Consider the following 24,486-nt stretch of genomic DNA (forward strand, 5'->3'; position numbering starts at 1 on the left):
TTTACCCACACCTAAGGCTGAAAACATATCAGGAAGGCAACAGTTTAAATGTTATGCTTCTTTAATTGAGGAATTCTTGAACTAGAGCTGAGATCTCCCTGTCCAAGGTTTTCTGCCCAAGTAGTGTGGAGTGAAGTGCTATAATCCTCCCTTCCAGAAGTAGTTTTCTCAGCAAGGGTCAGTAGAGAGCAGAGCTATCTATTGAAACTAACATTAAAATAAATGTTAATTTTAGAACAGAAAAAATAAATCACTAAATCCATACATGAAATGAACTTTAACGCAGTAGGAAAATAAAATGTTCATTATGTAGATAACCTAGTTTTTGTTCCATACTCAGAAATATTTAAAGAGTCATTGTAAATGTAATACATGAAAGGCCTTTTAATACTTCTGGAACAAATTCTTACTTGTGCAGTTAACATCTGTGAAGTGTCTAGGGGACTGTGTCACATAAATGCTTAAGTTATTTTTATTTTCTTCATGACTCAAAATTGAAGGCAAAGAAGCTGATATATAACTGCTACTACATTATAAAACAACTGCTCTTAGGAATTCATTTACTGCTTTCTGTTTTAAATGCATTATATGACAGGATACAGAATTTGCTACTTATTAAAGAGTCCATTAATCTTTTAAAAATTATTTTACTGATACATTTACCATCACTGTTAGACACTATCTAAATTAAGAACATAGTAGCTTTCTTAAAGTAATATTTAAGATTTCCAAAAAGGATGCAGAATGTAACTGGAATATCTATTTCCTTAGAGAATCTGGATTAAACCCAAAAACCAATTATAGCTGAGGGCAGATGCTTCTGTGGTGCAGCCTTGTTTCATTTTGCTAATTTTTTATTTTTATTTTTTTAAAGATTGAGGCTTCGTTATCCACAGGATAAAGCAGTTTGGCCTTCAAGACCTTCAACAATATGGCTTAACCTACCTACTCTTCAGGCCTTCTTTCTCACAGCTGCCCTATGTCAGGCTATGTCCCGCTTGAGCCATGCCATCTGTCTGACAGGTCCTCCTGCACAAACACCCAGCTAGACATGACTTCCTGTAAGGCTTTCGTCAAATCTCTTCTTTCTAGGTAGTAAACTTTTGACAAGTTTTTCCTGACATCCATGCTAGACTACAAATTCTTAGAGGGTAGAACAATGCCATATATATTTCACTTCCCCAAGGAGCACAGAATATTTTAGTCAGTCAGTAAATATTTGATGATCATGTTTTAAGAGCCAGAAGGGTTAAACTCTGTCCCTAGATCTGATAACTGACTTTGGCAATGACTGAATCTCTCTGCCTCACTTTTCCTCTCTGTGAAATAAAGATATTTGCTACCAATATTCTGAAGTCAGGAAATGAGAAGTAACCTATTCTAAATGTGAAATATTAATTTGTTAACATATAAAAAGTGAACTAACGGTTTTTTACTTTTTGTAACTACCTTTCCCTTAAAAGCCCAGCATGAATATGGAAACGTTTGGGAACTCCCAGAGTTCAGGTGAAAGTGGCATCAGATTAATTTGGGGCAACATTTGAGAAATGCTTTTAAGACAGAACCACAGATTGTCCAGCTGTCTGATTCAATAAAAGCTTGTAACTCTACTGAGAGCAGCACTTACTAATTTTCCTGTGGGTGTTTCCAGGTGTAGCAGTAGAACATTTCCGATCTTCTGCAGCAGTTTTCCCCTTTGAAAGCTGAGAATTGAAGGAGGTACAGCACATCAACAGCAACTCAGAACCGCAAGGTCATGGACCCCCTCATATTAAATGAAAAAAAAAAAAAGGAAAAAGAAAAAGGTTGGGAGACAAAAATTAAATCCAATCAAATAGCAACATTAGAGAAACATCTCAAAAAAAATAAAAAAGGCAATAGAATGTTTCCAAGTAAAAAAAAAATATCAAGACACAAGAAAAAAAATCTCTCTATAGGTCATCTGCCTTGCCTATGCTCATCTAAGACTCAACTCAGGCTGCCTGCAGCATTCCTGGACAAGAAGGAACTTACCCTTTACCCTGGTTAGAAGGACAAAGTGAAGCTCCTGCCTCCACTTCACAGTGTCTAGGCCCATGGCCTGGCAAAACCTACCTGGAGGTGGAACTTAGGAGTCTGCTAGTAAAGGACCCAAACCATATGTCCCCAGAGCTAGGAAATATCAGGCATAGTTTCAGTTCTGTTTCAAGAGAATTACTGAAGATATTAAACACAGCACTTCATACTCCTGGGGGTGGAGGGGAGGGGGCGAGGACAAATGGATGTTGATGCCAGTCATTATCTGGCCTCACAGTGGCTACCTGGAAATCACTGTGCCAATCCTAACAATAAAGCTCTTCTTAGAAAAGCTTTATGCCTCTTCAGTTTGCAAAGATGCCCGGTAAAAAAGATGGGAGAAGAGGGGTTTTGAACTTTACTGCTAACTGGATTAGGAACTTGAAGATCCAGGTTGAAGTCCTGGTTTCGCAGTTTTAAGTTGTGAATTCTGGGGCAAATCATTTAACCTGAGTGAACATTTTATCATCTATAAAATTAAAATAACAGCTATCTTAAATACCTTATAGAGAAGAGACAAGGTTTAAAGAGATGACAGATTGAAAAAGGGTTATGAACTAACTGTAAAGGGTTTTAATGCTGAAATGTTTTTATTATGATATTAGATGTAGTGTGTATCAGATGTCACTGATGTAATGTGATCAAGATAATTCCACTTACCTTAAATAGAATGTACAGTATATATAAAAAAATCCCCAAACCATAGATTGGAATGATCTGCCCCACCAGGCCTCTTCCACTGCCTCCACCTCCTCCAGTGCCTCCGCTTGATCCTTTGGCTTTTGCAAAGGACTCTGCAAGGTGAGGTCTCTGGAAACGAGCCCCAGGACTCTGGCTGTCTGAGGGTGCCTGCTGATGATGCATCATGGGTGGAAATCGACCCAACTTGCCTGAGAAAATAAATTCATCAGAATATTTCTTCTACTATTTTAAATATGGCTATTATGAAAACACTCCATGCATTGATGTACAAATAACAGAAGCCAACACAAACAAGTTTAAGAAAAAACGGGAACCTGATTATAAGGACACAGAGGTATCACACAGATAATATGATGTGACAATTTCTAGTTTACCAAACTCATTTTTTCTTCTTCCTTTTGGGTCCACAGCTAGACAACATTTTCCAGCTTCCATACAATTAAACGTGACCATGTGACTGAGTTCCAGCCAAAGGAATGTGGGGAAAATAAGCTAGTTCAAGGCCTGACCTATAAAACTTCCCATGTATTAAACTTCCTGTTCATTTCCCTTCTGTAAGCTAGATCCTAGCACCTGGGGAGACCTTGGAAGTCATGTGATGAAGATGGCAGAGCCTCGATCAATCTGGGTTCTTGGGTAACTGTGTGGCACAGAGCTTTCCACTGCTGCCACCACATTAACTTAGAACCATCTGGACCTGTTTATGTGAGGAGAAATAAACTATTGTATTAGGGCCATTATACACTTTAGAGTCTGTTGTAGCAGTTAGCTACCCCTAACTAATACAGATAAGGAAATGCAATCTGGTCTCCAAAGAGAATAGAACTAGAAACTGGAAAGCCATCAGAATCCAGGACAGTTACTCTCACATTCTATCTCATCTTTCTCCCTCTCTATGGGACTATAAGCCTTTTTTCCCCCTCTATTTCTCTGTGCATATCTTCTTCATTCTCCTTTCTCTGTAGACCATTTCATTAGCTTGAAGACATAGAGAAAGATGGTCATCCCAAAATCTTTCATTTGCATGTCCTTCAAGAGGCCAACAGAGACTGGTCATAATTCCAAATTCCTTGGAGGAAGACTCTGAATACTCAGCTTATGTAGATATGCATCCCTTTCTGGTAAGCTGCAGCTAAGCAGATAGGATTCATGTAGTACAAACAGGGTCACAGGGCCCATCCCTGTGAGTGAAGAGCAGGGCTTAGAAAAGGAGAGTGCATCAGGTTTTTTGCATTATTTTCCTCCATCAGAAGCAGCCAAACATTAACACTAACTGCCAGGCCTACTAAGAGCCAGAGGTGAGAAAAAAAGGAAGAGATCTCTTCGAAAGGTCATCTAAACAGGCTTGCGTGGAAAAACCAGAGGGAGATAAAATTATAGAGCAGAAAACACTAAGAGCAGAAAGACTTCATAAATTAGACTAAAAATACAAACTATACAGTGAAAAACTGTTGGATTTGACTTCCAACAAAATTATATTTTTTGTTCAATAAAGAATACTATGAATGGAGTTTAGATGACAGACAAGGAAAGCTTTTGCAACATCAAAAATTAACAAGAAATTAAATACCTAGAATGGATAAGAAATTCCTACAGTTCAATGTAAATATCACAGGAAACCCAACAAAAACAGTCAAAAGATATGTGTGGGAAACTCAAGGAAAGAAAGCTTAAATGGTTTTTAAGAAGTATAAAAAGTATATAAAGATGATCAAAGTAAAACCAATGAAATCTACTAAATTAAAATAATGAAAAAGCACTTATACCCATCAGAAGGGAAAAATTAGAATGGTGAATAATAGCCAGAATTGACAAAGATGTGGGGAGGCAAGAACTGTCGTCATGCACTGCGGCTCAGTGTAAGAACGTGATATACAGAGCCATTCTGCTAACTGATCTGACTATACCTAGCGGCATTAAGTATGCCCTATAATACAGTGATCCCACTCTGGTAGATAAATTCCAGAGAAATTCTCAAGTAAGGCTATCTATATCTAAATTTGAATTATAGACTTTATAGACCTATGAGAATGTTTGCTGTGATGACGATGCAGCAGTGGGCTTAAAGAAACTTTGCTTTCCATAACTGGAAGAATGGAAAAAAACAATATGGAATAGATACAAATATGGAATTCTATGTAGCTTTTAGAAATCACACTTAAGATGTACCTACAGCAAACATGAGTACATCTTAAACAGCACAGCATTGAATAAAAAAATGAGCAAATACCATTATGCAAGCTGAAGACACCCATAATTATACTACATCTTTCCAAGCAAATATGTAGAGGTATAAGGATGTAAAACAAATACATTAGAGTGAGTGCATATGGAGAAGGGAATGGGCATGTGGATTGAAGAGAAAGTGTTAAAAAGAACATAACAAAACAAGAAAGAAACTTTGCACTGATGTTAACAAGGAGCTATGAACTAAGGACTATCTTTAAGTCAACTCTCTGCTCCCGAGGTTTGAAAGACAGAGGGAGGGCAGGCAGGGAGGTAAGACAGCTAGCCACTGCACCTGGGAGCTGCCTTCTGCCTTGAATCCTCTCACTCAAGCTCCACTCCTCCTTTTGTTCCCAATATTGACTTAGGATGATATGAAAATAATGAGAAGAAATGCTTCTTTTAAAGAGAAAGTCAAAAACAGAAGCACAACTTCAGATAGTAGAAGGAAACCAGGTCACCACTCCTTATGCTGGTGACTATGTTGCTGTTAAAGTGTCAAGGATCTAAATATATTAAATGGTGAGTACTGTATTTAAGGTTATAATGTACCTTCAAAAAAATGCCTAGCCAGCGTACAAGCAGTTAACTTTTCTCTTGAGAGAATCAGATATATTGGGTGGCTAGTGTTCAATAAACTAGATTTAATATCTGTAGTAATATATTGAACTTCATTTTATTGTACTGAGAACACTCTTCAAAACTCGACATAAAACAAAAAATTAAAAAATTAAAATCAGGTACTGGCACAGAAAGCATTATTTTGCATTTCTAAAATTAAAAAAATGATGATGCTAAATATTACATATCTCCCCCCAAAACTTTTATAGATCTGTCAGCCAGGAAGATTTATTGGACAGCCATTATGTTCAGCTCTCTGTGCTACGGGGAGGAAAGGAGGAAAGCCATAAATGAAATAGAAAAAAATAGTTCCCACAAGGAACAGTGCTTTTAAAAAGTAGCATATCCAAAACAAACAACAAAAAAGGGCAAGATATCTTGGGCCTTAGTACTAGACAAAATAAACGTCTATCAAAAGAATGCAAAAGAAAAAAAGAGAGGAGTCAGATGGGATCAATCATTGAAGGGAATGAGACTCAGAACAGCAGAGAAGCACAGGCTCATTGGGAAGAAAGAAGAATGTGTACAATGAGAAAGATGAGAAGAATAACAGAATAAATAAGGCTAACTACCAAATTAGTTTGGCTCAATTTAGGGACACAAGGAGAGGAAAGTGGAGGTGGGGTATTTAAATGCTAACTTGTGGTATATAAATTCGATACTGTAGGTCTAGGATCAGGGAAATGACTTAATGAGAAAGATGTCTGAGGGGGATTAATCTAGCAGTTGAGTTTAGGTACTGTCTAACATGGAGAGAAATCAGGGTGTGGGAAATCAGCAAGAAGGCAGGAATTCAGTGCTGAGGTGCAAGGGCCTGAGGCGCTGGCTGTAGTATAAAGAAGAAAGGATAGGTTCAAAGGTTCTTACCATGTAAGTAAAGAACATAGGGCTAATAGGGGAGGAGCTCAGATAACTCCAAGGTCAGGAGATTAAGATACTAAGAGAAGATAATGAGGAAGCAGGGAGAGCTTCTGATGGGAAGACTGAAGACACAGTTTTCACATGCTAAATTCTAGGTGCTGGTGGCACATTCAGAAGAAATTGTTCTTGGACTATAGTTGGGCTTGAGAGGAGACTCTATGCTACCTAAGTGACAAAGCTAATTAAAATAAGCAATTGAATGATTCTAATACCAAAAAGGCTGGAGGGATATGTGTACTTATATGCAAAGAGAGAAAGAAAACAAAACAGAGATGCTCAGAGGACCAGAAACAAATCAGTATCATAAGGGTGAAAGGAGGATAGACTTGAAAGCAACTGAGAAAACTGATAAAACTAACGGCAATCCCTGTTTTTAGATGCAATGTATTTTTGAGAAAAAGATGGCCATCATATGAAACCCTATTTACTACGAAGCATCTATTTACTACGAAAAACAAATGTACTACGAAGCGTCACAAAATCTTCAGAAGGTGCTTTAAAAGTCATCCAGTCTTTCAACAAATGATATCCACATGTAAAAGGATGAAGTTGGATGCCTCACACCATATTAAATTTAAAAATTAAATCAAAATGAATTAAAGAACTAAATATAAGAACTAAAAGTATAAAACTCTTAGAAGAAAACAAGCACAAATCTTCACTATCTTGGATCATGCAATGGTTTCTTAGATACGACACCAAAAGCAGAAGCAACCAAAGGAAAAAAATAAATAGGTAAATTGGATTTTGTCAATTTTTAACACTTTTGTGCTATAAAAGACACCATCAAGAAAGTGAAAACACTGAGGAAGAAAATATATGCGAATCATATCTGAAAAGGGTCTAATATCCACAGTATATAAAGAACTCTTACCATTCAACAATAAAAATAACCCAATTTAAAATAATCGAAGGCTCTAAATAAACATTTCTCCAAAATATATAAATAGCCAACACACATATGAAAAGATGTTCAACACTACTAGCCTTCGAGGAAATGCAAATTAAACCCACAATGAGATACCACTTTATATCCACTAGGATGCTGTGATCAAAAAGATAATAAGTGCTGGTGAGGATGTGGAGAAAATGGAACTCTCAGATTCTGATAGGAATGTAAAATAGCACAGTTGCTTTGAAAAACAGTCTGGCAGATCCTTAAAAGGGTAAACAAAGTTTTCATATGACCCAGCAATTCTACTCTTAGGTGTATGTATGTATGTGCATGTATGTATGTATGTGTGTATATATATATATGCACATACACACACACACACACACCAGAGAATATGCACTCACAAAACCTTGTATATAAATATTCACAATAGCCAGATGTCCATCAACTAGCAAATGGATAAACGAAAATGGTATATCCATACAGTGGAATATGATTCGGCCATAAAAAGGAATGAAGTACTGGTACAATATGAATGAACTTTGAAAACATTATGCTATGCGAAAAAAAAAAAAAGGCAGTCATGCAAGACCACATATTATATGATTTCACTAATATGAAATGTCCAGAACAGGCAATGCTATAGAGAAAGCGGGTGAGTGGTTTCGGGGCTAGGGTAGGGGTAGGAAAAAAGGAGAGTGACTACTAACGTGTATGAGTTTTTTGTGTGTGTGGTGGGAGAGAGAAAATTTTCTGAAATTGATTGTGGTGACGGTTGCATAATTCTGTGACTATATTAAAAACCACCAATTGTACACTTTAAATAGTTAAATTACATGGTATGTGAATTATACCTCAATAAAGCTGTTTTTTTAAAGTATCTAGTCTAATCACTGGTGTTCAATATCGTCACCTCCCTTAAGTGGTGGTCCTGACTTTGCTGAATCCCATTAAACAGGAAACTCAGTACTTCCCCCCGGGAAGCTCATGCCAATCCTATACAGCTCTGTTAGAACTGTCTCAAGTTAATGAGTGAGTAATGGGAATAAAGAAGATAAAGGATTTCAAAAAGCAATGCTGACTGAATTATGTATCAAGAGGCAAAAAAAACAGGATTGATAAAGAGATTGTGGCCTGGAATCAAAGAGGAGCTGAAAAAGTAGAGAATATTATTTTCAAAGGTAGGAGAAGGAACTGGAGTGTAATGGAACAGATAGGCTACATGGTAAAAACAAGTTTTATATACTAGGAGAAATCTAAGCATTTTATATTTGGTGTAATAGTTCACATATTTACTACTGAACATTTATTGTGCTAGGCACTGTGCCAGACAGACTAAAATGATAAATGAAACAGAGTTCCTGTCTTTAAAGAGCTTACAGACAAGTGTAGTTATTGTTGTAGCCGTCAGCCCCCTAAGACACATGGGCCACCAGAACTCAGTGAGTTATAGGAAACACTCTTTATTCAGCCAGCTGGGTCTGCCAGGGGTACGCAGACCCCAAATTAAGCAGCCCCAAAATGTAGAGGTACAGGGTTTTTAAGCCCAAAATCCCATTCTTTATTCTGTCTAAACACAAAGGTCTATTTTTTTTTTTATTCACTACCTGTCGACCCACAGGTTAGGTGTGCAAGCGGGGGTACAGAAGCAGAAAGCTTATTGTTATAATGTTATGTTCTTATGGGTGACAGCCTACATTCCCATGGACATAGCCAAGCAGTAATTTTCCAGTAAGAGTCATTTTTTTTTCAGTCACCACATTATAACATGGTAACTGCCTTAACCATTAAATCCAAAGACTTTTTCTTCAATTTTCGCTCTTATGACTCCTGTAATACAAGAAAGTGAATACCACATGCTATTCATTCAATAAATATTGCATTAATCTGAATAAATCCTTGTCAAACTATGTCACATGACTCTACTGAGCTTTTTTTTCCTCCACTGACTGGTCCTTCAACCTACTTCTCAGACTCTTGTACTGAGGTTCTTTCTTAATCCTTTCTCTTCAAGATTTTGTCTCAGCCTCTGTTCTTTCTTTATCCTTTTTCCTTTGGCAAACTCAAACATTTTCAAGGCATCCATTATAATTCCCAAAATGCAACAGCTCTAATTCTGACCCTTCCCTCTAGCTCTCATTTCTTATCTCTAAACCTCATTAGTATACAGAGATCATTTTATATGTCTATCATCTCAAACCTAAAAATGTTCATTTTACCTTCCAAAACCTATTCTCCTCTTGTATTTCTTTTGTTCATAGAGTCATTCTCTCAGAACTTAAGGCTTGAGATCTATAACCTCTGCTATCTATGACCAAGGGTATACTTGGGATGGCAGGCTGGGGTCAGGATGCTGAATATGAAAGATTTTTCTTTTTGTAAAGTGATTGTCCTCAACAGGGAGCAACCTCATTTCTTGGATCTTGACACCACCATGTTTCTAAGAACTGAACACCCAAAATGTTTAAAAAGTCTATGACTACAAAACATTAAGGAATGTCTAGTTGATTTTTAAAAAACTTAATGAAATCCTCTAAGTTTACAAAAAAGTATAGATGATAATATATGAGCACTTGTGTACCTACTTACCAAGTAGATGTAACTGGAACCCCTGTGTATTCTTCGTACCATCTTCTCTGAGATAGCCGCAGCTCTAAATTTGGTGATTATTAGAAGTGTGCTTTTAGACTTTAGTACTTAAGTATATATCTGCAAACAATATACAATATTATCCTGAGTATTTATATTATGAATGGATAGTAGTGATGGCTGGATAACAATGTTGATGTAATTAATGCCACTGAACTTGATACTTAATGGTCTAAATGATAAATTTTATGTTTTGTATATTTTATCATAATTTTAAAAAACCTTCATATCATGGTCTTCTCCAAGGGCCCCTTCTTATAACATTCCCCTCCTATCTATCTCCACTTTGCTGACCACTGCTTTGATATTTCCCACTAATTTAACCAGATCTTTCTTTATCATTTACCAACCTCTGTGCTCCAATTTATTCTACACATTACTAAAAGAGATACTTATATGTCTAAATTGCTTAGCTAGGGGCTAGTCCATATCATACTGTACTCATGCTTCTGCAACTTCTCTTTTGTACTTTTTTCTGGGTAGGTATCAATATTTTGGTCTAGAAATGTACCATGTTGATACATTAGCTCTAGTTCATTCACTCCAACTACTATACAGCATCTCCTAGTTATCCATATTGCAATTTATTTACCGAGTCTCCAGCTGATGAACACTTAGGTTATTTTCCATTTTTTCACTATTATAAACATTCTACTTTATAATTACATTACAAACAGAATTTGTGGTTTTTAAAAAATGTGCTAAAAAAAGAACAACTAAAGGGATCAGAACATTAACGATATTAGAATATTAAAACTGTAGAACTCCAAAATAGAAAACTGTTTTCACTATCTCTATATATACTTATGTATTCCCTAAAATGGGACTTGACTTAATCCTAATTGTTTATTGAAAACTATCCCCATGTTTAGGTTCATTTAATTATTAATACTTCACTTAGCATATCATTTAAGCTTGAGTAAAAACTAAATGGATTTTACAGAGTGAAGCTCTACTTCCTATTGTTAATAACCATCCCTATTACTAAAAACAAAAACTCCAGCACTGTTAACAAAAGAGCTTCCTAAATGCAGCACAAACGATTTGCAACATCTCATTCTTAGGGCAAATAAATCAAAAAACTGGATGTGTTTATATTTCTAATTACATAGTTAAAGAAAGATCTTAATGTCTAGTTCCTTAACACATGTAAGCCTCTCCTTAAATACTGAAGAAGTTCTAGAGGCCATATAAACTCAGCATTACTTAAAGTGGAGGCTGGGACAACAGCTGTTTCTTCCTCTACTAGTCTTCTCCAAGGGCCCCTTCTTATAACATTCCCCTCCTATCTATCTCCACTTTGCTGACCACTGCTTTGATATTTCCCACTAATTTAACCAGATCTTTCTTTATCATTTACCAACCTCTGTGCTCCAATTTATTCTACACATTACTAAAAGAGATACTTATATGTCTAAATTGCTTAGCTAGGGGCTAGTCCATATACCCTACACATGCTGCCTATTACTGTTTTGTTACTAGACTAATCTTATTCTAACTGGTCTTGTCATTTCTCTGATTAAAAGCTTTCAGTGGTTCCCACTGATGACAGCAGGCTATGTTAAACAGGAGGCAGCAAAGGAAGTTAAATGAGTACCATCTTTTTGGTCAGAGTTATTAGCTAAGATCCTGGCTGTGCCTCCAATTATTTTAGTGGAGGTTAAATGTGTTTTTCTTGAGCTCATTATCTGTAAAATGGGTATAATGATATCAACTTCTCAGGGCTGTTACAGGATTACGGTGTAACATACACAAAGCACCTAGCAGACACAGTAGGTATTTAACAAATTCTGATTTTCCCTCCCTACAAAAAGAATTCCTAAACAAATGAATTCCATAATCAAGTTCCAAAGTACCTTTTCACAATTCCTTCCCACTCCATACTCTTGATTCAGCCTAACTAGACTTCTCACCATGCTTTGAGTCTGCCGTGATTTCTTGCCTCCACGCCTTTGTATGCCAATGGTGTCACTTTTCTAATTCCACATATCTAAATCCAACCTATTCTTCAAGACCTAGGCCAAATATTGGCCTCGCTCCAAAGCATTTTCTCATGTTACCCTACATCCTTAGAACACATTCTTGGAACCTCTTTAATTGCACTTACCACACCTGACTTTAATCAAGAGTTATATTTGTGTCATATGGCCTCCATTTGAATGGACCGGGAAACAGAAATAGGTAATGTCTTCCATTAAGCACCATTTCTACCCAATTTTATTTAGTGCTGACTGAAACCTAGAGATCATATCTGAGAACAAGAAAAGTAGCCTCTAAGATCCAGAAGTTGACCTGGTCCTATCGGCTGGGCCTTGGTGTTGCTATGAGCTGGTCTGGCACTCACAGTTAGGTCTTGCTGTTCTCCTGTTAAACATAAGCAATTTCAGAACATCATATCAGACAAGGACATTCTGTGACCATGATGGATCAAGACAAAAAAGAAAAATACTCTGTAATCTGCCTGAACACAGACAAAACATGAACGAACACTGTCTGAGCCAAATAACATCAAATAGCCCCATTCCTATATAATGAGGGACTGCTGCTTCTTCACCAATGACAGCTTTAGCCTTCTTTCGTCTGCTCTTTTCAGATAAACTCTATTAAGATATCCTATCATAGTTTTCCTCACTTCTTGACAGCTTCACAAAGCCTCAGATCTTTAAGCCTTCCTCAGAATCACCTAACATAAGCCCAAATCCAATAAGGCTTTTCAAACACTCTTACTGAGATACCACATGCTTCCCTATGACGTGCATTTTCCCTTGCTACAAGTAATACAATACACCTAACATTCAACTATAGGAGTATTCCTGGTGCTCTGTGGCTAGAAGACAGACTAAGAACTTCTTGTGTTTTCTTTATGCTCAGGACCCTACAGGACATGCTCTGAGTCTTGCATGCCATACACTTTGTTGAACTGATCTAGATGACTTATATTGTGCTTGTTGGCCTCTACTGGAATCTCAAGACTCAGCCCAGCCACTCTTAGGATGAAAAAGTTTTTCACTTTGTTATTCTGAGTGTTTCAGTTTTGAGAATAGAAAAAGGCAGTCAGAGTGACTAATCAAGGTGTTCTACACATATCACACTGCTCCACACCCACTCACCTATAAGTTTCTGAACTTGAAAAAGTGCCTCATTTACATGCATTCACAGGATCTCAAATTGTCTCCTCTCTTCGCTGAATATTCTTTCAGAGTAGATAGCTAATGTTTCATAAAGAGAAAAGAAAACATAAGGAACCAAAATAACCCATTTTTCCTCAAGCACTTACATACCAAAAACATAAAGAGCTAATTTAAGATAACAAAGAATTAAGTATATACGTGTATTGTGTTATATATGTTTACTCACAGATATATGTATATATGTTTTCACCTCTTAGAGAGCTCCCAAATCAGTGGGCATGATTCACTTGAGAAGAACATAGAAAGAACAAAAGAGTCTGAGCTATTTCAAAGAAGCAGGGCTGCTGGGAATGGAGTGGATGGGAGCCTTATTTATAAGAATTTAAAGTGAGACACTTACTAGAAAACATGGGCAAGCAGGTTAGGCAGGAGAGATGCCACAGGCCCAGCCAAGAGGAGGGGTGCATAGGACCCCCTTGAAGCCAACTCTAGCACAGAAGCATCATCCTATCATCTCGGAGGGCTTCAACTATCCTGGCACCTGCTCAGTCTCAGCTGACTACTGACAAGTTACTGACCTAGTGTACTGCCGTTTTCATGGTCCACAGATACATAAGGTGACAGAAGAAAATGGTTGGTGAAATGAAAGGGGAGCCACAGAAAAAAGATCATTTCAGTGTTGGGCTAAGAGACCAACTTAGTATTTGTGGCAACAAAGTAGGAGTTGTGTGGCACAGTTGCTAGGAAGACAGAATTAAGAAGTTCTGAAAACACAAACAATTCCATGGCATGAGACCACCTCTAAGAGAAATGCTCTTAAAATGCATTTTTTGGGCATTTTGAAAATTCTCAAGTAGGATAGGCAGAGGAAAAAAACATAGATATACAGGAAGCTCTTCTAAAAGAAAAGAGGACATATGAACAAAAAGACACATAAGCAAAATAATGGCAAGACTTACGAGAACCACACCAGGAGGCCACGGTCCAAAATAAATTAGGATTTATGAAAAGGACAGCAAAAGAAAAAGGGGTATTTTTAGAGCAAAAAAGCAATTTGCCTGATAAAATGTAATGCTGAGCACGCAGAACTTCTCAGCCTCTATTTTGCTTCCATATTCTCTATCAAAGGGAATGAATTTGGGGTTAAATGGAAGAGAATTAACATTCCTTAGGAAAAATATAAAGTCCCAGATGGATGAAGAGGATAAATTCAAGTCTACTCACTAAATAATTTCTACCAAAAAAATTGGGAACATTTGCAAAATGGTCAATGAACCAAAGAAAATTTTAAGAAATTATGTTGCTTAAAAGAGAAATCTTGAAAGAACGGAAATAGATAACTACTGTTCCAGTTTGCAAAAAGTAGAAAGTGGATGGTGGACTTTTCAACTACAGGGAAGTATTAGCTATTAGGCTAGATTCTAAAAAGAAGTCTTTTTTTTTTTCTTTTGATGGAATGGATGTGGCAAGAAATAGTATTTTTTTTTTCATTATAAAAGAAATGCATACCTATGGGAAATTGAGAAAGCACAGAAAAGTGTAAAGAATAACAACCACCCATAATTCATCCAGAAATAACCACTGTTAAAATGCTGACCTATTTCTTTCCAGTAAATATATAGTGAGAGCATCTTTACTTTTCACATATAGCATATAAATTTACCATATCATTTAAAACAATTCATGAATATAATTTACTGAATCCATAATGGCCTGAACGTGTATGCGCCATAATTTATGTAACCATAAAGAATAAGATGATGGCTTACAAATGCTAATAGAGGAAGCCATAATCCCTAGAGCCAGCATTCATTAATTCATTCAATTTGCTCATTCTTACATTCAATAATAAATATTTATTGTCTACTTTGTGTAGGCTTGGTCTAAATCTGGAAATATAGTCAACAAAACAAAAATCCCTGCCGTCATGGAACTTTCTTTATAAGTGGAAAAAGAGATAATAAACAAAATAATAATACCAAGGATAAAATGTAAAGCAAGCAAAGGGGATAGTTTGTGTTGTGGAGAAGTTAAGATTTTAGCTGAAGTGGCCAGAGAAGGTTCAAGAGATGTCATTAAAGTGAAAACCTAAAGAAGATGAAGGAAAGGCACAGGGATATTCAAAAACCATTTCGGGCAGAGGAAACAGCAAATGCAAAGGCCCTGAGGTGGGAATATGCCTGGAATGTTCAAGTAACAGCAAAGCGGCAGCCACTGTGATCAAAGTAAAGTGAGAAAGCAAAAAAAATAGAAGGAAATTGGGAAGCGGATTAAGTAGGGCCTTTTGGGTTATGTTCAGACTTTGTCTTTTCATTTGAGTAAGCCAGATGCCACTGGTGGGTTTTGTGAAGGGGAGAAACTTAGACTTTAACAGGATCAATATGGCTGCTGTGTTGAAAACAGACAAGGGGAAAGGAAGAAAGCAGGCAGACCACAGTCTAAGACAGAATAAGATGGAGTGAAGCAATCAAGTGACCAACTGGTTGAATGACTGTACACAATAGGTTTCAGTGAACAGGCTGCTACAATCCTAAGAAGAGTTTCAAATGACTGATACATTTTAAAAAATAATAATTTGAATGATCAAGAAGATATGCTGATCATAATCAAAGGTGAAATTATTAAAAAAATCATGAGGCACTGAAATCTGAACACTGACTGGATACTTAATGATATTAAGAAATTACTGATTTTTTAACATGTGATAATGGTATTGTGGTTATGTTTTAAGAAGAATTCTTTTTTAGAGCTGTACACTAAAGTATTTAAGGACAAAACGATCCAATGTCTAGGACCTCCTTCCAAATAATGAAGCGTATGGGGAAAAAAGGTGGAGACACCCATGACAAAAGCTGATGGCTGTTGAAGTAGGATAATGTGGATTCATTTTATTACTCTCTCTACTTTGTTTAGCTTTGAAAATGTCCTTTAAAAAAAAAGGTTTTTTTTTTTTTTTAAATCAAGAATGGCATATAGCTGAATTAGAAAAAAGAATACTCTGAAAAACTTTCAAGAGGCTAGAATTCTTGACCAAATTTAAACAGATAAAATGCAACAGGGAAGACTATAAAGTACTATATTTAGCCCAAGATATCAAGTAAACGGTACAAAACAGATATAACCTATTTTTTAAATCTTAGGATTCTATTTTGAACAACTTAGAATAACTTGGCAATCTTCCATAATAGTTTCAATGTTTGTTTTTTTGTGATGTGCTTGTACATTAAAATCAAGAATTGAAACTAAAGTATACCCAAGATTGTTATTTATGTTGCATGTAAAGTGTTTATGTAATTAGATTTTGTGTGTGTGTGTGTGTGTGTGTGTATAAAAACATAAAGATGTAAAGCAAAATATATCGTTACTACTTTTGGTGTTTTAAAGGTTTTCTTTGTTACTACCACCATAGGTCCCTTTAAAAGATGTTTAGACAAGAAAAAAAATAACTGAATTAAAGCGTTGGCATTGTAATGTTTTGTAATTTGTAACAATTTGAGATATATATATGGTGTATACATAATATTTAATCACAATTATAAATAAATAACATTTAAAATAACAAAATCATGTTACATAAAATGCACATATGTATATACATATATAACATAGAGGACAAGAATTATGATAGTAAATATTGGAAAAAATGAATTTTTGAGCTCTTTAAAATTCTGACTAAATCAGTGCATATACAATTATAGTAAAAAAAAATTCTTAGGATTCTAATATACAATAAGGTCGTCAAGTAAAATACCAAAAACCTAAAGCAATCCCCAGGATGCGTTAAGCACAAAATTTTAAAAGAGTATGGGGAGAGGTAATAGGCTGGTCTTCCATGAAATAAGTGGCTCACACCTGCTGTTATTTGCCTTCTAAGAGAGCATGTTGAGATACTTCCAACTGTCATATATGTCATATGAGGAATGGATGAGGGATGTAGATATCAACATAGGGGAAAAAAGACTGAAGAAAGGGACATGAAACTAGTCTTCAAATTCCTGAACTATCTTTCCCCTTAAATGTACTTTTCCTCCATTCCTATTCTGGGGAGGGGAATCACCATTTACTCACCTAAGCCAATGACCTGAGAATAATTAAAGATACCTCCCTCGCCTTTCACTTCTAATTTAAAATGTCTCTTAAAATTGTTCTCCTCTTACACAATGCTGAAAGTTTCCCCTACTCCATTTACTTCTCTTCTCCCAGTACCCCTACTTCCCTTTGGGAATCACTCTTAACTTCAGAGTAGTTAATCAGCCTATTCTTTCTAGTGACAGCACTGCAAGTAACCTAATTCAAACCATTAATATGGGGGACATATAAGCTGGAACTATTGGGAAAGAATGGGGCAGGGGGAGTAAGAGTGAGGTGAGAGTGAAGAGAGACCTTAAAAGAAAAGACACTTTCTCTGGACAGTGGAGTGTGATAAGGGATGTCTGGGACTGTTGTAACCATTGTTGCTATTCTGAGAGAACAGTCAGAGGATAGAGCCAACATGAGAAGGAACGCAGAAGTGAAAAGGACACAGAAAATCAGAGCTGGAGTACTGACGAGATTGTGAGTCTCTGGATCAAGCAACACTGAAGACCAGTTCTAACACAGGGTCTTTTCATTTATATAAGACAATAAATTCTCTGTCTTAAGAGAGTTCAAGCTGAACTTTTCTGTCACTTGTCAGGAGTATCCTAACTGATAAGCCCAATGACATTAGCTTAATGAAGCTCATAATGTCTCAGCTGGATTACTGCAATAATCTTCCCCCTGAAGAAATCCTCAAAATATACCTCTATACTGCCGTCAGGATATCTTTTCTAAAACCATATTGGACTTCTCTCTTCTATTTACAAACTTACAATGGCCTCCTATACCTTTAGAATAAAATCTAAACTCCTTAAATATGGCAAAAAAAAAAAAAATCTTCGGTTTGGCCCCTGCCGATTTCTCTGGTCTCAACACTTAACAATTCTAAAGCTATTTCAAAGCTCTGAGATTTTCCCCCTCTGTGTTCCCTCTGCTTGGAATGTCTTTCTTAATGAGGCTGATTAAAAATACTTTAAGAAAAAAAAAATGCTTTAAGAGTTACCACCTCAATTTTGCCAAGGAATGCAAGGCTGGTTTAATGACCAAAAATCAATTATATATTATATGACTAAAATGAAGGACAAAACCCCATGATCATCTCAGTAAACATAGAAAAAGCATTTGACATAATTCAACAACCCTTCATCATAAAAGCACTCAACAAACTAGGCATAGAAGGGAACTTCCTCAACCTGATAAATGGCATCTACAAAAAACTGTACTAGAGGTTCTAGTCTGGGCAGTTGAGCAAGAAAAAAATAAAAGACAGGCAGATTGGAAAGAAAGAAGTAAAACTATACCTACAGATGACAGATCATATATCAGAGCTAATAGACAATTCAGCAAGGTTGCAGGATACAATATTAGTACACAAAATTGTGTCTCTATACTCTAGCAAGGAACAGTTTGAAAATAAAATATTCACTTTATAATATCGAAAATAATAAAATACTTAGAGGTATATTTAACAAAATAAGACTTGTAAACTAAAAACCATAAACTTCCTTGAAACCGATTAAAGATCGAAATGAAAAAAAGAAATCATGTGTTCATAGACTGAAAGACTTAGTGTTAAGATGACAATACTCCCCAAATTGACCTACGGATTCAGCACAATCTATCAAAATCCCAGTTGGTTTTTGCAGAAACTAACAAGCTGATTCTAAAATTTATATGGAAATTTTAGGTCATAAAACTCAGAAACCGGTCTTGAAAAAGAACAAAGTTGGAGGACTCACATTTCATAATATCAAAACGTAGTACAAAGTTACAATAATCAAGATTGTGGTACTGGCGTGTGTGTGTGTGTGTGTATATATATGCGCATCTATACATACGTGTGTATGTGTTTGCAACAATGGAACAGAATCGAAGGTCCAAAAATAAACTCTCACACTTATACTTGAGTTTCAACAAGAGTATCAAAACAATTCAATGTAAAAAGAATAGTCTTTTCAACAAATGGTGCTGAGACAACTGCAGATTCACATAAAAATGGACTTCTACCTAACGCTGTACACAAAAATTAACTAAAGATGAATTAAAGACTTAAATATAAATCTTGAAAACAGGCATAAATATTCATGACCTCAGATTTGGCAATGACTTTTTAGATATGACACCAAAAGCAGATGCAATAAAAGAAAAACTGGATTTCATCAATATTAAAAATTTTTTTCTTTAAAAGGACACCATCAAGAAAATGAAGACAATCCCCTGAACGAGAAAATATTTACAAGTCATATTCTGATAATGGATTTGTATATAAAATACATAAAACGAAAAACAAAAAGTGATCCAATTTAAAAATGGGCAAAAGATCTGAATAGACATTTCTCCAAAGATATACAAATAGCCACTACACACATGAAGATGCTCGATGTTATTAGTCTTCAGCGAAATCCAAATAAAACCACGAGATATCACACCCACTAGAGTAGCTATAATAAAAAAGGCAAACAATAACAAGTATAGGCAAGATATGGACAAATTAGAATCTTCATACACTGCTGGTGGGAGTGTAAAATGGTGCAGCTGCTTTGGAAAACAAGTTCCTCAAAAGGTTAAATATAGAGTTATCAATCATACGACGCTGAAATTCCGCTATTAGTTCCAGCCACACTAGAATGCTCACATTTCCCAAATGTATATACCCAAGAGAAATGAAAGCATGTCTAAACAAAAGTTAATAGCAGCATTATTCATAATAATCAAAAATATAAAAAACCCAAATGTCCATCAACTAATGAGCAGATAAATGTGTTATATCCATACAATGGAATAGGATTTAGCCATAAAAAGGAATGAAGTACTGATACATGCTACAACACAGATGAACCATGAAAACATGCTAAGTGAAAGAAGTCAGTCATCAAAGGTCACATGTTGTATTATTCTACCTGTGAAGTGTTCACTACAGGAAAATCGACAGAGGTAGAAGGTAGATTAGTGGTTGCCTAGGGAGATGTTGGAGGGTGAAGGCTAAAGAGTATAGTTTTTTTTTTTGGGGGGGGGAAATGATAAAATGTTCTACAACTGATGGTGGCAATGGTTGCACAACTCTAAATATACTGAAAACCACTCAACTGGATGCTTTAAATGGGTGAACTGTATGCGATGTGTATTATATCTCAAAAAAAGCTGTTAGGAAAAAAAACATACTCTCTTCTATGACACTTTTCTTGCCCCAAGTAAACCTGACCGTTCTAACTACGAGTCTACACCTTTCCCTGCAAGGACCTGAGTACTTACAAATGACATCTTTTTGCACTTATTTGTCTGTTTTTCTCAACTAAGTTGTAGGTCCCTCAGGTAAATTTGGTTCATATTTTTTTTTCTTCTTGGAATCCACGGTATCAGTACAATGTGCATATTCTATGTGAAAGGGTATGTCATGAACATTTGCTAAAAGACTATCTTAATGGCTGTCACATGGAAAAGGGGCTGTGCTTGTTTCACATACTCCAATGGGCACAAATGGAAGTTACAAAGACACAAATTTTAAGAATTTTCAAATAATATGTCTCTCTTTCTTCAAAATGGGGGTTTCTGGGTTCTGTGAATTCTCTAAACTGATACTCAAATTCTGAATGTGTATATAAAAAGTATGTGGTTTTTTCCTAGGGAGAAAATCCATAACTTTCTTCAGATTCTCAAAGGAGTATGTAACCCAAAAATGGTTAGAGTCACTGTTTGAAAATGGTAGTATACCAGGCCAGGGATTTTAGTTAGCAAATTTCAGTTACCAGAATATATCATTCAAGATAAGTTTTTGTCTAAGTATACACTTCAGTAACTAATGCCAAATGAGAATTCACAATATAGTAGCTTCGTAATCTTAAATTATTCATTTAAAAGTATTTACTGACATTTTAACCAGGTGCTAAAGAAATAGTGGTAAACAACACAAAGTCCCTGCCCTCATGGAACTTACATTCTAGAAGGTAAAAACAAAAAATGAATAAGAAAATTTTATATCATATAGTCATCCTTGCAATAAAGAAAATAAAACATGATGGAATAGGGAATGATGGGAGTAGAAAGTTATTTTAGCTAGGGTCCTTCGAGAAAGTCTCTCTGAGGAAGTTACATGTAAGCAAACTTGAATAATAAGAAAGCAGAGGGAAGGCAGAACACTTGAGGAATAAAGAACAGAAACGTGCAAAGATTCTGAGAACACTGAATATCAGCATTTGAGTTCTCAAGGGAAAGAGCCATGTCTGATCTCTACTCTGTACAACATTCAGAAGAGCGTCTCTTAGTCACATTCAACAGAACTTATTCAAGATAATTCAGTATAATGGGAACTCAGCTCAGTAAAACACCATTTTAGAAGAATCCTTACTGATCAAGATCATAAATATACTCTTCTTCAAGGCAGACAAAATCATTAGACAAGTAAAATTTTGAAGATAAGACAAAAGAATAACAAATATGTAAAGATTTTTCAGAAGTTTCTTCCAGGTAGGCTGTTTTACAAGCATAAAGATTATCAAGCAAATTAGAGTGACAGAATTCTGGGTTCAATCTGCCCTCAAACTCTAGAGCTTAGTTCTCTGCACCTGTGGTATTTATAATCCATGATGTGAAAGAGGATAGAACCACAGCCAGTGTGCACGAATTAGAAGGAAGTGATTTCAGTTTAAAAGGAGCTGTCCAATAATCAAGAGGATGACTATTAGGAAAGTGTTTGAGACTATAAAACCATGTCTCAAGGATGTCAGAGATATATGGCAGACAGTTACAGTAGAACTTCATGACCTGTAGAAAATTGTTCTAGTTCCCTCTCCCACCCTTTGGCATCCACCTTTACACTTGTTCATCATGTAAAAGTCCCAGAGTGCAACCAATAGGGTGGATTTTTAACACCACATACATCATGCCAATGACAAAGGCTTAACAAATATATACTTAAGGGGACTGCTGTGATTTGTTCACCTCAATAATTGATGTCTGGATTAAAAGCTTCAAGTTACAAACATATCTTGTTTTATTGTGGCTTTGTTTTATTGTGCTTCGCAGGTGCTGATTTAAAAAAAAAAAAATGAATGACCCTCCACCAGCAAAAGATTACACCTGGCAGTATTCGTTTTATTAGAGTGGAACCTAACCCTCAATATCTCCGAAGTGTGCCTATATATTTTGAAAGGCATAAAAAGAGCCTGAAACAGTGAACACTCAACACCAAATTGAAACTATACAACGAATTAAGGTTAACAATACCAAATCCAACTGGTTTCATTCCATATAAAAGCACGACAGAAAGCACACAGAAACCCTAAAGAGGTACCCTAAGTAGGAGCCCTCCTGACTCAAAGCACCTGAACGGGTTCAGCCAGTAAGTGGAAGGGGCTGCGAATAATGGGGTGTGTGCAGGCCACCTAGAGTGTCCAGGCAGGGGTGCATACATGCCTGACCCTCAAACGTCAGGAGAGATCCAGCGCTGGGGGAGCTGGGCCGACGCCCAGGTGATGCCAAGGGAACCTTGAGGCTTGGCCCCTCCCAAACACTCTCCGGTCTGCCTTCTCTAGCCGGTTGTGCAGATATGTAAGTGGGGACTAAAGACTCCCGTAGTCACCCCTCCCTCGAGCAGCGTTCTCCCTACTCAGAGCGGGGAGGCCAGGAGCTGGTGCGCGCTTACCTTCGGGCGACGGTGGCGGCTCCTGTCGCTTTCCGCGGGACAGGAAGGCCTTGGGCAGCAGCAGCGACACAGCCAGGACGAGCCCAGAGGCCAAGGCCACCCTCTGGACTGTGCAGTACGCCATGACCGCTCACCCTCGCCGCAGGTGCAGACGCGAACCGGAACCGGAACAGCAGCGCCGGGGCCTCCGGCGGGCGAACCGCGGGCTGCGCCGACGGCGAGCGCGAGGGACCAGCGCGCGAGGCGCCCGCACCTCTCGTTCCGCCGTGCGGGACTGACCCGCTCCTCCCGCGAGGTTTCAGTGTAAACAGTGCCCCGTGCTCTCCTGTAAGTACGAACTAGACACTCCTCCCTCCCCGCCTGCACGTGTGCGTTCAACCACCTAAATAACCCACACTGGTGCCCTCTCCACCATCGTTCACGACGCACCCCAGACCACACCATCCATTACCTCAACGAACTCGGTCTTCCAGTTGCCACCCATGGCCCTAGCATCTAGTTCCCCGGCATATTCCCTGCTTCCAGGGAAGCTTTCCTTGTCCTGTCCCCTCTGCATGGAAAATTTCCAACGCCATCTCCACCTGTTAAAAACTCTTTTGAAGAATAACTGAAAAATACTACCACCGTGAAACTTTTTAGCCAGCTTCTCCTTTCTCTGTATCCTCACAGTTCTTTATTGTCTTTATTCATTTATTTGATAAATATTCTTTTAGTTCAAACCCTGAAATGGCACTGCAGGATCTGATGAGTAAGATGGGTTCCTTTATGGGGTAGATAGTTATCTTAAGAAAATGCAGGAAATATTCTGGACTCTGGCACAGTCAGCTCAACTGGAAGGAGGAGTCAGGAAAAGTTCCTGATAGTAGGTGAAATTTGTATGAGTTTTTGAAGATCTGAGTGAATTTCTGAAGAATAAGTTACTAGGCAGACAGGTGGGAGGAGTTAGAAGGGTATTTGAGAGGAAGGATGCAAAGAAAGCAATAGCATGAGAGCTTGAAGCTTCCTGGTGTTCCAAAAACTAGTATTAGTAATTCATTTTGGGTTGGCCATAAGGTTGGTGACAGGACATAAAGTAATAATACTACAGATATAAGCAGGAGCTAGATTGTGAGAGCTTGGATATGACTTCCAGTTAAACAAAGCAGATGATAAACTCATCTTTGTTTTCATCAGACACCTCACAAAAATGAAACTAAAGAGATAAAATGTATCAACTACAAGACTAAAGAGAATGGGAAGAAAACATGACAGCAGCCAAGAAATGTAATTTATGTATTTTATTTTAGTATTTTCACTATATGGGCAGTTAATTGTTATTAAGTTAATTTCTATTTTTATTATTTCTTCTTACTTTTCTCAGGATGATTTCTATAAGATGCAATATTATCCAATAGAAATGTAATTTGTCATATGTAATTAAAAATTTTCTAGTAGCCACATTAAAGTGGAAAGAAACAAGTAAAATTAAAAATATATTTTATTTAACCCGATATACTCAAAATATTATCAGTTCAATATGAGTAGCACTAGTCAATCACATTTCAGTGGCTTCATAACCACTTGTGACT

The 24,486-nt window shown here is 36.8% G+C and overlaps 1 protein-coding gene across 11 annotated transcripts in view; it reads right to left on the reverse strand.

The window, feature by feature from the left end:
• The window catches only part of RIC3 (RIC3 acetylcholine receptor chaperone), a 41,613-nt gene extending 18,532 nt beyond the window's left edge, over positions 1 to 23,081 (reverse strand). For 7 of the 11 annotated variants that reach the window (XR_001597209.2, XR_001597208.2, XR_001597207.2 and 4 more), the window contains exons 1-3: positions 22,919 to 23,081; positions 2,716 to 2,945; positions 1,628 to 1,703 (exon numbers count right to left, since the gene is read on the reverse strand). Coding sequence is in view for 7 of the 11 variants with exons in the window: in XM_016147410.2 (XP_016002896.2) it covers positions 1,628 to 1,703; positions 2,716 to 2,945; positions 22,919 to 23,042 (430 nt within the window). In the remaining 4 variants the exon portion in view is untranslated. Of the gene's footprint in view, positions 1 to 1,627; positions 1,704 to 2,715; positions 2,946 to 10,009; positions 10,267 to 12,361; positions 12,434 to 13,179; positions 13,279 to 22,918 lie in introns of those variants that run through there. The other 4 variants (XM_016147409.2, XM_016147408.2, XM_016147407.2 and 1 more) reach the window with 4 other exon arrangements.
• Between the last annotated feature and the right edge of the window lie 1,405 nt (positions 23,082 to 24,486).

The sequence above is a fragment of the Rousettus aegyptiacus genome, unplaced genomic scaffold (genome assembly GCF_014176215.1).
Source record: "Rousettus aegyptiacus isolate mRouAeg1 unplaced genomic scaffold, mRouAeg1.p scaffold_m13_p_5, whole genome shotgun sequence".
In the NCBI taxonomy this organism is placed as follows: domain Eukaryota; kingdom Metazoa; phylum Chordata; class Mammalia; order Chiroptera; family Pteropodidae; genus Rousettus; species Rousettus aegyptiacus.